Source organism: Carcharodon carcharias, chromosome 34, assembly GCF_017639515.1.
Source record: "Carcharodon carcharias isolate sCarCar2 chromosome 34, sCarCar2.pri, whole genome shotgun sequence".
Taxonomy (NCBI): domain Eukaryota; kingdom Metazoa; phylum Chordata; class Chondrichthyes; order Lamniformes; family Lamnidae; genus Carcharodon; species Carcharodon carcharias.
In genome coordinates this window covers 6,832,453-6,843,554 of record NC_054500.1, presented here as the reverse complement: position 1 = coordinate 6,843,554, position 11,102 = coordinate 6,832,453, and the positions used below count along the sequence as shown (strand labels likewise).

At 53.4% G+C, this 11,102-nt stretch overlaps 1 protein-coding gene across 3 annotated transcripts in view; it reads right to left on the bottom strand.

Annotated features, from left to right (window-relative positions):
* The window catches only part of LOC121272605 (metastasis-associated protein MTA1-like), a 123,515-nt gene extending 120,405 nt beyond the window's left edge, over positions 1-3,110 (bottom strand). For all 3 annotated transcript variants that reach the window (XM_041179268.1, XM_041179269.1, XM_041179270.1), the window contains exon 1: positions 3,071-3,110. In XM_041179268.1, coding sequence (XP_041035202.1) covers positions 3,071-3,098 — 28 coding nt within the window. In that variant the 5' untranslated portion in view covers positions 3,099-3,110. The remainder of the gene's footprint in view (positions 1-3,070) is intronic.
* Positions 3,111-11,102: the final 7,992 nt, after the last annotated feature.

Sequence of the window (11,102 nt, the reverse complement as noted above, 5' to 3'; positions counted from 1 at the left end):
GGGGGGGGTGAGGGCGAGCGGGGAGGGGGGGTGAGGGCGAGCGGGGAGGGGGGTGAGGGCGAGCGGGGAGGGGGGTGAGGGCGAGCGGGGAGGGGGGTGAGGGCGAGCGGGGAGGGGGGTGAGGGCGAGCGGGGAGGGGGGTGAGGGCGAGCGGGGAGGGGGGTGAGGGCGAGCGGGGAGGGGGGTGAGGGCGAGCGGGGAGGGGGGTGAGGGCGAGCGGGGAGGGGGGTGAGGGCGAGCGGGGAGGGGGGTGAGGGCGAGCGGGGAGGGGGGTGAGGGCGAGCGGGGAGGGGGGTGAGGGCGAGCGGGGAGGGGGGTGAGGGCGAGCGGGGAGGGGGGTGAGGGCGAGCGGGGAGGGGGGTGAGGGCGAGCGGGGAGGGGGGTGAGGGCGAGCGGGGAGGGGGTGAGGGCGAGCGGGGAGGGGGGTGAGGGCGAGCGGGGAGGGGGGGTGAGGGCGAGCGGGGAGGGGGGTGAGGGCGAGCGGGGAGGGGGTGAGGGCGAGCGGGGAGGGGGGTGAGGGCGAGCGGGGAGGGGGGTGAGGGCGAGCGGGGAGGGGGGTGAGGGAGAGCGGGGAGGGGGGTGAGGGAGAGCGGGGAGGGGGGTGAGGGAGAGCGGGGAGGGGGGGTGAGGGAGAGCGGGGAGGGGGGTGAGGGAGAGCGGGGAGGGGGGTGAGGGAGAGCGGGGAGGGGGGTGAGGGAGAGCGGGGAGGGGGGTGAGGGAGAGCGGGGAGGGGGGTGAGGGAGAGCGGGGAGGGGGGTGAGGGAGAGCGGGGAGGGGGGTGAGGGAGAGCGGGGAGGGGGGTGAGGGAGAGCGGGGAGGGGGGTGAGGGAGAGCGGGGAGGGGGGTGAGGGAGAGCGGGGAGGGGGGTGAGGGAGAGAGTGGGGGGGGTTAGAGAGAGAGTGGGGGGGGTTAGAGAGAGAGTGGGGAGGGAGGGGGGTTAGAGAGAGAGTGGGGAGGGAGGGGGGTTAGAGAGAGTGGGGGGGGGTTAGAGAGAGTGGGAGGGGTTAGAGAGAGAGTGGGGAGGGAGGGGGGTTAGAGAGAGTGGGGGGGTTTAGAGAGAGAGTGGGGAGGGAGGGGGGTTAGAGAGAGAGTGGGGAGGGAGGGGGGTTAGAGAGAGTGGGGGGGGGTTAGAGAGAGTGGGGGGGGGGTTAGAGAGAGTGGGGGGGGGTTAGAGAGAGAGTGGGGAGGGAGGGGGGTTAGAGAGAGAGTGGGGAGGGAGGGGGGTTAGAGAGAGAGTGGGGAGGGAGGGGGGTTAGAGAGAGAGTGGGGAGGGAGGGGGGTTAGAGAGAGTGGGGGGGGGGTTAGAGAGAGAGTGGGGAGGGAGGGGGGTTAGAGAGAGAGTGGGGAGGGAGGGGGGTTAGAGAGAGAGTGGGGAGGGAGGGGGGTTAGAGAGAGAGTGGGGGGGGAGGGGGGTTAGAGAGAGAGTGGGGAGGGAGGGGGGTTAGAGAGAGAGTGGGGGGGGGTTAGAGAGAGAGTGGGGAGGGAGGGGGGTTAGAGAGAGTGGGGGGGGGTTAGAGAGAGAGTGGGGAGGGAGGGGGGTTAGAGAGAGTGGGGGGGGGTTAGAGAGAGAGTGGGGAGGGAGGGGGGTTAGAGAGAGAGTGGGGAGGGAGGGGGGTTAGAGAGAGAGTGGGGGGGGGTTAGAGAGAGAGTGGGGAGGGAGGGGGGTTAGAGAGAGTGGGGGGGGGTTAGAGAGAGTGGGGGGGGGTTAGAGAGAGTGGGGGGGGGGTTAGAGAGAGAGTGGGGAGGGAGGGGGGTTAGAGAGAGTGGGGGGGGGGTTAGAGAGAGAGTGGGGAGGGAGGGGGGTTAGAGAGAGTGGGGGGGGGTTAGAGAGAGAGTGGGGTTAGAGAGAGTGGGGGGGGGTTAGAGAGAGAGTGGGGAGGGAGGGGGGTTAGAGAGAGTGGGGGGGGGGGTTAGAGAGAGAGTGGGGAGGGAGGGGGGTTAGAGAGAGTGGGGGGGGTTAGAGAGAGAGTGGGGAGGGAGGGGGGTTAGAGAGAGTGGGGGGGGGTTAGAGAGAGAGTGGGGAGGGAGGGGGGTTAGAGAGAGTGGGGGGGGGTTAGAGAGAGAGTGGGGTTAGAGAGAGTGGGGGGGGTTAGAGAGAGAGTGGGGTTAGAGAGAGTGGGGGGGGGTTAGAGAGAGAGTGGGGAGGGAGGGGGGTTAGAGAGAGAGTGGGGGGGGGGTTAGAGAGAGAGTGGGGAGGGAGGGGGGTTAGAGAGAGAGTGGGGGGGGGTTAGAGAGAGAGTGGGGAGGGAGGGGGGTTAGAGAGAGAGTGGGGGGGGGGTTAGAGAGAGAGTGGGGAGGGAGGGGGGTTAGAGAGAGAGTGGGGAGGGAGGGGGGTTAGAGAGAGAGTGGGGAGGGAGGGGGTTAGAGAGAGAGTGGGGGGGGGGTTAGAGAGAGAGTGGGGAGGGAGGGGGGTTAGAGAGAGTGGGGTTAGAGAGAGTGGGGGGGGTTAGAGAGAGAGTGGGGAGGGGGGGGTTAGAGAGAGAGTGGGGAGGGAGGGGGGTTAGAGAGAGAGTGGGGGAGGGAGGGGGGGTTAGAGAGAGAGTGGGGGGGGGGGTTAGAGAGAGAGTGGGGGGGGGGGTTAGAGAGAGAGTGGGGAGGGAGGGGGGTTAGAGAGAGAGTGGGGAGGGAGGGGGGTTAGAGAGAGAGTGGGGAGGGAGGGGGGTTAGAGAGAGTGGGGAGGGAGGGGGGTTAGAGAGAGTGGGGAGGGGGTTAGAGAGAGTGGGGGAGACCAAGGCGGGGGAGAGGGGTTTAGGAGACCAGTAGATATGGTGAGGGGGTTGGGGGGGGGGCTCTCTCCCACCCCCCAGCCCCCCCACCCGGCTTCAGGCGGCCTCACCTCCAGTCAGTGCCCCGCGGCCTCTCTTTCCGCCGCTTAAACCTCCCGGGCGGCTGGAGGCGCGGGGCCTAGTGGCCGCGGGGCCCGGAACGGGCCTCCCCAGGCGGAGGGGGATCGGAGTTCCCCGGCGCCGGTTGACTCCCGGCCTCCCCCCCAACCACCCCCTCTGCATCCCGCCCGCGGGCCGGGTGCTCCCTCCCTCCATCCCTCCCTCTCCCCGGGCCCTGTACCCACCTCCGACCCGGTACATGTTGGCTGCCATCCTGCTGAGGGGGGGGTGGGGGGGGGGGGGGTGGGGGGCGGTGGAGGAGGGAGGCCCTGGCGCTCCGGCTCCGGCTCCGGCTCCTCGGTGTCGCTGAGTGAGTGGCTCCCGCTCGGCAATCTCCGCCCGCACTCGGCTCCGGGGCTCGGGGTGTGAAGGGATGAGGGAGGGGGGGAGGTGGGGATGAGGTAGGTAGTTGGTGGGGGTGGGGGGGGTGGTGGTGGGGAAATCCCTCTCAGAAACTCCGCCTCTCAGCCCCCCGGGGGTGTTGGGGGGGGAAACAGGCCTCGACCTCGAGTAGCGGCCACACCCGGCCTGCTGCACCCCGCCACCCGCCTGCCTCTCGGCGCGACGCCCTGGCTCCCGTGCGGCCTAGCGGTACCCTCGGAGCCTCCGCCGCCGCCTCGCTCTCTCTTCAGCCGCCGCCGCCGCCGCCGCCTCTCCCGCTTCCCGTCTCCATGGAGACCCCGCCTGGCGGCACCCGGCCGCCACCTTAAAGCCGCAACGCCCCCTCGCCCATTAACGGTTGTACAACCATAATTCAGGCATGCGAGGGAGAGCTCGGGTACACTCAAATACCAGCTCAGAGAGGCAATCCCCTGGGTGCCCTCTTTGGGGAAACAGGGTCAAGAGGGAATTGGATTATTGTTATTACCATTGCCAAGTCACTGAACATATTTAAGAAGGGAGTAGACAGATTTCTGGACTCTAAAAGCATTGGAGGGGAGAGCACAGGAGTACAACGTCGACATAGAGTATCAGCCATGATCACATTGAGCAGGCTCGAAGGGCCGAATGACCTAAGCTTGCGGCTATTTGCTATGTTTCAATTATCCCAAAAGGGAGAATGTGCAGAACGGGACATGGGTGCCGGCCGCTGGCTCGGCTCGCAGTTTTATTGCCCGTCCCCAGTTCCCCTTGGGAAGGTGGAGAGAGAAACAGAGTTCATGTTTCGAGCCGAATATAACTCCTCTCCAGAACTTCGGAAGAATGTGCAAGGTTAGTTGGGGGGATGGCACTGGGTGATTTTATCATTCAGAGAACCAACGCAAACATGACGGGTCAAATGGCCTCCTTCTCTGCTGGAACAATGCTATGATTGGTAGAAGTAGTTCCTTTCAACTCCTCTTTCATAATAGAATGGTTTATGGCACAGGAGGAGGCTATTCAGCCCATCATAGCCATGCCTGCTCTCAGCAAGACCATCTTTTTTTCCCTTCAAGTATTTATTTGTCTCTCTCTCCGTTACCCCCATCCTTACTCTGACGTCCCTATTAACCTTCAAGCTTGCACATTCCACCCTATTCAAGTTGCAGCACGTTATAGAGCATGATCTAAAATCTCCATTTCTCTGTTGCATCTTACGGAATCATAAAATGGTTACAGCACAGAGGGAGGGCGACTCAGCCTGTTGTTTCCATGACAGCTCTCTGCAAGAGCAACTCACCTCATCCTACCAGCCCCCATGCTTTCCCCATAGCCCTCCAAATTTTTCTCTTCAGGTGCTTATCCAGTTCCCTTTTGAAAGGGTGATTGAATCTGCCTCCAACTCACTCTCGGGCAGTGTATTCCAGATTCTAAAACAAAAACAGAATTACCTGGAAAAACTCAGCAGGTCTGGCAGCATCGGCGGAGAAGAAAAGAGTTGACGTTTCGAGTCCTCATGACCCTTCGACAGAACTATTTTCTTTGTTCCAGATTCTAACCGCTTGCTGTCTAAAATAAGCTTTTCGTCCTGTGGCTGTTACTCGTTTTGCGATTTGCCTCTAATCTGTATCCTCTGGTTCTCAATCCTTCCACCAGTGAGAGCAGTTTCTCCCACCAGTGAGAGCAGTTTCTCCCTATCTGCTCCATCTCAACCCCTCATGATTTTAACACCTCTATCAAATCCCATCTCAACCTTCTCTTCTCCTAGGAGAACAGCCCAGCTTCTCCAATCTATCCACATAACTGAAGTCACTCATCTCTGAAACCATTCTTGTGAATCTTTTCTGCACTTTCTCTAATGCCTTCACATCCTTCCTAAAGTGCGGTGCTCAGGATTGGACAAACTATTCCAGTTGAAGCCAAATCAATGTTTTAGAAAGCTTCATCATAACTTCCTTGCTTTTGTTCTCTATGCCTCGAATAATAAAGCCCAGGATCTCATATGCCTTTTTAACCACTTGGTGTCAACTTGCCTTGCCACTTTCAATGCACATATACCCCAGGTCTCTTTATTCCTGAACCCCCCTTTAGGATTGCACCCTTTATTTTATATTGCCTTTCCTCACTCTTCCTACCAAAATGAATCACTTTACACTGCTGCGTTAAATTTCATCTGCCACATATCAGCCCACTCCACTAGCCTGTCTATGAATTCTTGAAGTCAATCACTATCCTCCTCACAGTTCACAGTTCTTCCAATTTTTGCGTCATCTACAAATTAACTTGAATTAATTTGGGTTGTGCAATTGAAATTCTGCAAGTCCAACCACCTGCACGCTGGGATACTGTATTTTAATATTTCTATATCTTCATGTCTATGTACAATTATCAGTCGAGTTTACAGCATCAAATTGTAAACTGTAATTAACCAGAAACTCAATTGGACCAGCCACATAATAACGTGGCTACAAGAGCAGGCGAATATTCTGCGTTGAGTAACTCGCCATCTGAGTTGCCAAAGTCTGTCCACCATCTACAAGGCACAAGTCAGGAGTGTGATGGAATACCCTCCACTTGCTTGGATGAGTGCAGCTCCCACAGCACTCAAGAAGCTTGACACCATTCAGGACAAAGCAGCCCGCTTGATTAGATGCACTGCAGGAATTCACCAAGGCTCCTTAGACAGCAGCTTCCAAAACCCATGACCACTACCATCTAGAAGGACAAGGGCAGCAGATGCATGAGAACACCACCACCTGGAAGTTCCCCTCCAAGTTACTCACCATCCTGACTTGGAAATATATTGCCATTCCTTAACTGTTGCCGAGTCAAAACCCAGGAACTCTCCCTAATAGCACTGTGGGTGCTCCTACATCACATGGGCTGCAGCGGTTCAAGAAGGCAGCTCACCACCACCTTCTCAAGGGCAAATAGGGATGGACAATAAATGCTGGCCCAGACAACGAAGCCCACATCCTGTGAATGGATTTTTAAAAAGCCTCACCCACCACTTTAAACATTTGCTCCCCTCATCACCGATGCACCACGACTATATAATATCTGAAGGATTAAATGCAGTAACTGACCCAGGCTTCTTTGAAATCTAAAGAATGCCAAAGATTGCAAAATGTTTTAATGATTTAAACACCAAGTCCTAAATTATATCTGTCTCATTCTGTATCCTCGTATACCTTAAATATTTTGTATTCATATCTGAATTTATCACTCTCTGCAGTTGCTTTACAATAATCTGAATCATTTACTTTTATGTCAAACCAATTAAAGCGGCAAGTTTTTAAGAATGCAGAATGAACATGGGCCTCTTGCAAGTTCTGTCGAAGGGTCATGAGGACTCGAAACGTCAACTCTTTTCTTCTCCGCCGATGCTGCCAGACCTGCTGAGTTTTTCCAGGTAATTCTGTTTTTGTTATGGGCCATGTTTAGCCTATTACTTAAATTCATAAGGAAGTAAGCTGGTTGATACCAAAGCTCACCCTTTGGCAGGACTAACTGAAGAGGCACGTTCGCATGTTCCTAAGTTCCTTTAATACTCCAATTTTCCCACTAAAGTTCATCCCTCCAGTATCCTCGTTTATTCCCAACAACAACCATCCCTCCGATGCCTTGACTCACCCACTGAAACTTCTAAACCCTCCTACTTGCTGCATTGATCTCAGCCCTCTCTGATTTTTACACATCCCTAGCATTGTGTGATGAGCAGGGCTGGACAACTGAGTCCTGACCCATGTACGGTATGAGTTCAGAATGCCCTTGCAATCCTTTGCTTGCAACGTTGTGCTTGTACATCCCAGGATTTTCATACTCACAGCCACTGTACCCCCACCCATGGTACACAAACCCATGGTACCCACGGATAGGGTACCAAGGTACTGTACTCCCACCCACTCCACTCTATCCCACCCACTGTATCCCCACACATGGTACTCTAACCCAATGTACCCTCCACACTTTACTTCCCTACTTCTACCCACAGTACCCCCACACACTCCAATCCACATTACCCCCACATACTGTACGCCCACACACTCCAATCCACATTACCCCCACACACTGTATTCCCACACACTGTACCCCCACAGACTGTACTCCAATCCACATTCCCCCCACACACTGTACCCCCACCAACTATACCTGCACACATTGTACTCCAACCCACAGTACCCCCACACACTGTACTCCTACCCAAAATATCCCCACACACTGTACTCCAACCCACAGTACCCCACCATACACACAATCCCCAAACACTGTACTCCCAACCACAGTATCCCCGCCCACTGTACCCTGACACACTGTACTGCAACCCACAGTATCCCTGCCCACTGTACCCTGACACACTGTACTGCAACCCACAGTATCCCCGCCCACTGTACCCCGACACACTGTACTGCAACCCACAGTTCTGTCGAAGGGTCATGAGGACTCGAAACGTCAACTCTTTTCTTCTCCGCCGATGCTGCCAGACCTGCTGAGTTTTTCCAGGTAATTCTGTTTTTGTTTTGGATTTCCAGCATCCGCAGTTTTTTTGTTCTTACCACAGTATCCCTGCCCACTGTACCCCGACACACTGTACTGCAACCCACAGTATCCCCGCCCACTGTACCCCGACACACTGTACTGCAACCCACAACATCCCCGCCCACTGTACCCCGACACACTGTACTGCAACCCACAGTATCTCCACACAATGTACTCTGACACACTGTAACTCCACACATTGTATTCCAACCCACAGTATCCCCACACACTGTACCCTCACCCATTATCCCCACACACTGTACCCCCACACACTGTACCCTCACCCATTATCCCCACACGCTATACACCCACCGACTATACCCCCACACACTGTACTCCCACACAAAGTATCCCCACACACAGTACCCCCACATACTGTACTCAAATCCACATTACCCCCACACATTGTACCCCCACGGACTGTACTCCAATCCACATTACCCCCACACACTGTATCCCCACACATTGTACCCTGGCACGCTGCACTCCAACCCACAGCATCCCCACCCACTGCATTGACATCCACTGTACCCCCACCCACTATAACCATTAGCACACACAAACTTAACACTCCTTTAGCTCACTACCGCAATTCACATTCATAATCTCACTTGCAAACCTCACCTGCAATTGCATTCTGGGGTGTAGAAGAACAGGAAGTAAAACTAGTGTGGGTGGAGATTAGGAATAACGATGGCCAGAAAACGTTGCTGGTGGTAGGCCCCCTAACAGAGCATTAAATAAGAACTAATTGGAGCTTGTAATGACTTTAATATTGATCTGGTCTGGATCAATCAAATTATAAAGGTGGCCTGGAAGGCGAGTTTATAGAATGCTTTTGAGGCAGTTTCCTACAATAATACATTGTGGAACCAACTAGGGATACAGCCACTTTGAATCTGGTATTGTGCAATGAGGCAAGGTTAGTTAGTAAAGTCATAGTCAAAGAACATGGGGGGGAAAAGTCATCATAATACAAGATAAAAACAGAAAATGCACAATAAAAACAGATTACTCCTCTTCAGACTCTTCTTCAGTCATCTGAACCCGAAACGTTAACTCTGTTTCTCTCTCCACAGATGCCGTCAGACCTGCTGAGTTTTTCCAGCATTTTCCGTTTTATTTCAGATTTCCAGCATCCGCAGTACTTTGCTTCTGTCATCGTAATACAACTGAATTACATCGGCGAGTGACATGCTCAAGTCCAAAACAAGAACCTTAGGCCAGAATTTTACGCCGGTTGTGCGGGTGCGCGCCCAACCGGACGGCGTGTGAAGTCACATGAGAAGATGTCGGGCGTGCGTCCCGCTGTCATCGCACACCCGCGCGATATTTCACTCAGTGGGCGCGCGCAGCGGTCAAGAGTTGCGCCCGCCGACAATTAAGCCCATTAAGGAAGCAACTGAAATCAATTTTATGTGGGCCATCACCTTTACGGTTAGCAGACGGGCCAATTGGCCAGGCAGCCTTTACATTTTTGCTGAAACCTCGGTCCAGGGCAGGATGAAATGTCCGGGTTGAAATATAATGAAGGAAAGATACCTGGGGACTGATGTTTTTGGGAGCTCAGCTGTCAGGTGCTTGAATGTGCTGCATAGACGCAGTTTGGTGCATTTTTTCCTTGTCATTTAATCTGTCCAGATCTGCAGCTCCCCGAGGCAGCTGCACAGCAGCTGTCTGCCTTCAGGGAGCTCGCTAGAAGTGCCAGCCCGCACCCTCACTTTTGTCAGGGCCTGCCCTCTTCGTGCCCCTCCCCCCACCCCCAACCACAGCAGCTGAGGCTTTCTCAACGCGGGTTTCACGCTGACTGGCCGTTAACTGGCCAGCCGGCGTGAAATTGGTTCGGGGGCCGAACACAGGCTGAAGCTCATTTCGCGTCTGCTTCCAGGCCCACCGATCGCACGCGCCTGAACGAACGTTAAGATTCAGGCCTTAAACTTAAAAGACCAATTACGTAGATATGAGAGGTGAGCTGGCCAACTTTGATAGGATAAATAGCCTGAAAGGTTAAATTACTAGTGAGAAAAGAAATGATTCACAATCTTCAACAATGAAACATCCATTAAAAAGGTAAAAGTATAATGTTGCAAAGATTAGTGGTAGGCCTGATGATTAGGAGAGTTTTAGAAACCAGAAAATGTTGGTAAAAAGGAAAATAATAACATTAAACTGGCCATATATATATATATATAAAAACACAGGTTGTAAAAGCTTTTACAAGTATATAAAAGGATGAGAGTAGCTAAAGTAAACATTGGTCCTTCAGAGGCAGCAACAGGAGAAATTATCATGGGGAATGAGGAAATGGCAGAGGCGTTGAACAAATATTTTGTGTCTGTCTTTGCAGTAGAAAACACAAGTTACATACCAAAAATAGGGGTAACTGAGAGTCTGAAGACAACGAGGAACTGAAAGTAATAAATATCAACAGGAGATCAGTACTGGAGCAATTATTGGAAATAAAACCAAACAGACCCCGAAGACCTGATGGCCTACATCCTCATGTTCTAAAAGAGGTAGCTGCAAAGATGATGGATGCCCTGATTATGATTTTCCAAAATTCCCTAGGTTCTAGAATGACACCGGCAAATTGGAAGTTAGAAAATGTAACATTCCTATTCAAGAAAGGAGGGAGGGTCAAAATAGAGAACGACAGGCCAGTTAGCCTGACATCAGTCATCATGGAAAAGGCTAGAATCTATTATTAAGGAAGTCTTAGCAAAGCACTTGGAAAACCATAATAGGATTAGACCAAGTCATCGTGGTTTTTATAAAAAGGAAATCATGTTTGAGAGATTTATTAGAGTTTTTTGAGGATGTAACAAGTAAAAGAAAAAAAAATCAGTTTATATACTTCTTTCACAATCACCGGGTATCTCAAAGTGCTTTACAACCAATACAGTACTTTTTTCCCCAATCCCAACTCTAAACATATTCAATGATGGAGCATCCACAATGCTCTGGGATAGAGAATTCCAAAGATTCACAACCTCTGAGTGAAGAAATTTCTCCTCATCCCAGTCCTAAATGATCCTGCGACCATGCCCCTGTGTTCTGGATTTTCTAGTCAGAGAAAACAACCTCTCAGTGTCTACCCTGTCAAGCCATTTTTGACAGATTTTTGGTCTCTTAGGGAATCAAGGGCTATGGGGCATGGGAGTTGAAGCTCAAGATCAACCATGATCTTACTGAATGACAGAGCAGGCTCGACAGTTCGTATGGTCTACTGTTCCTACTGTGTTTTTAAACACAGATGCATGACCACACACATATAAACATTAACACAGATATACCCTATTTCAACATAAACACAGATAT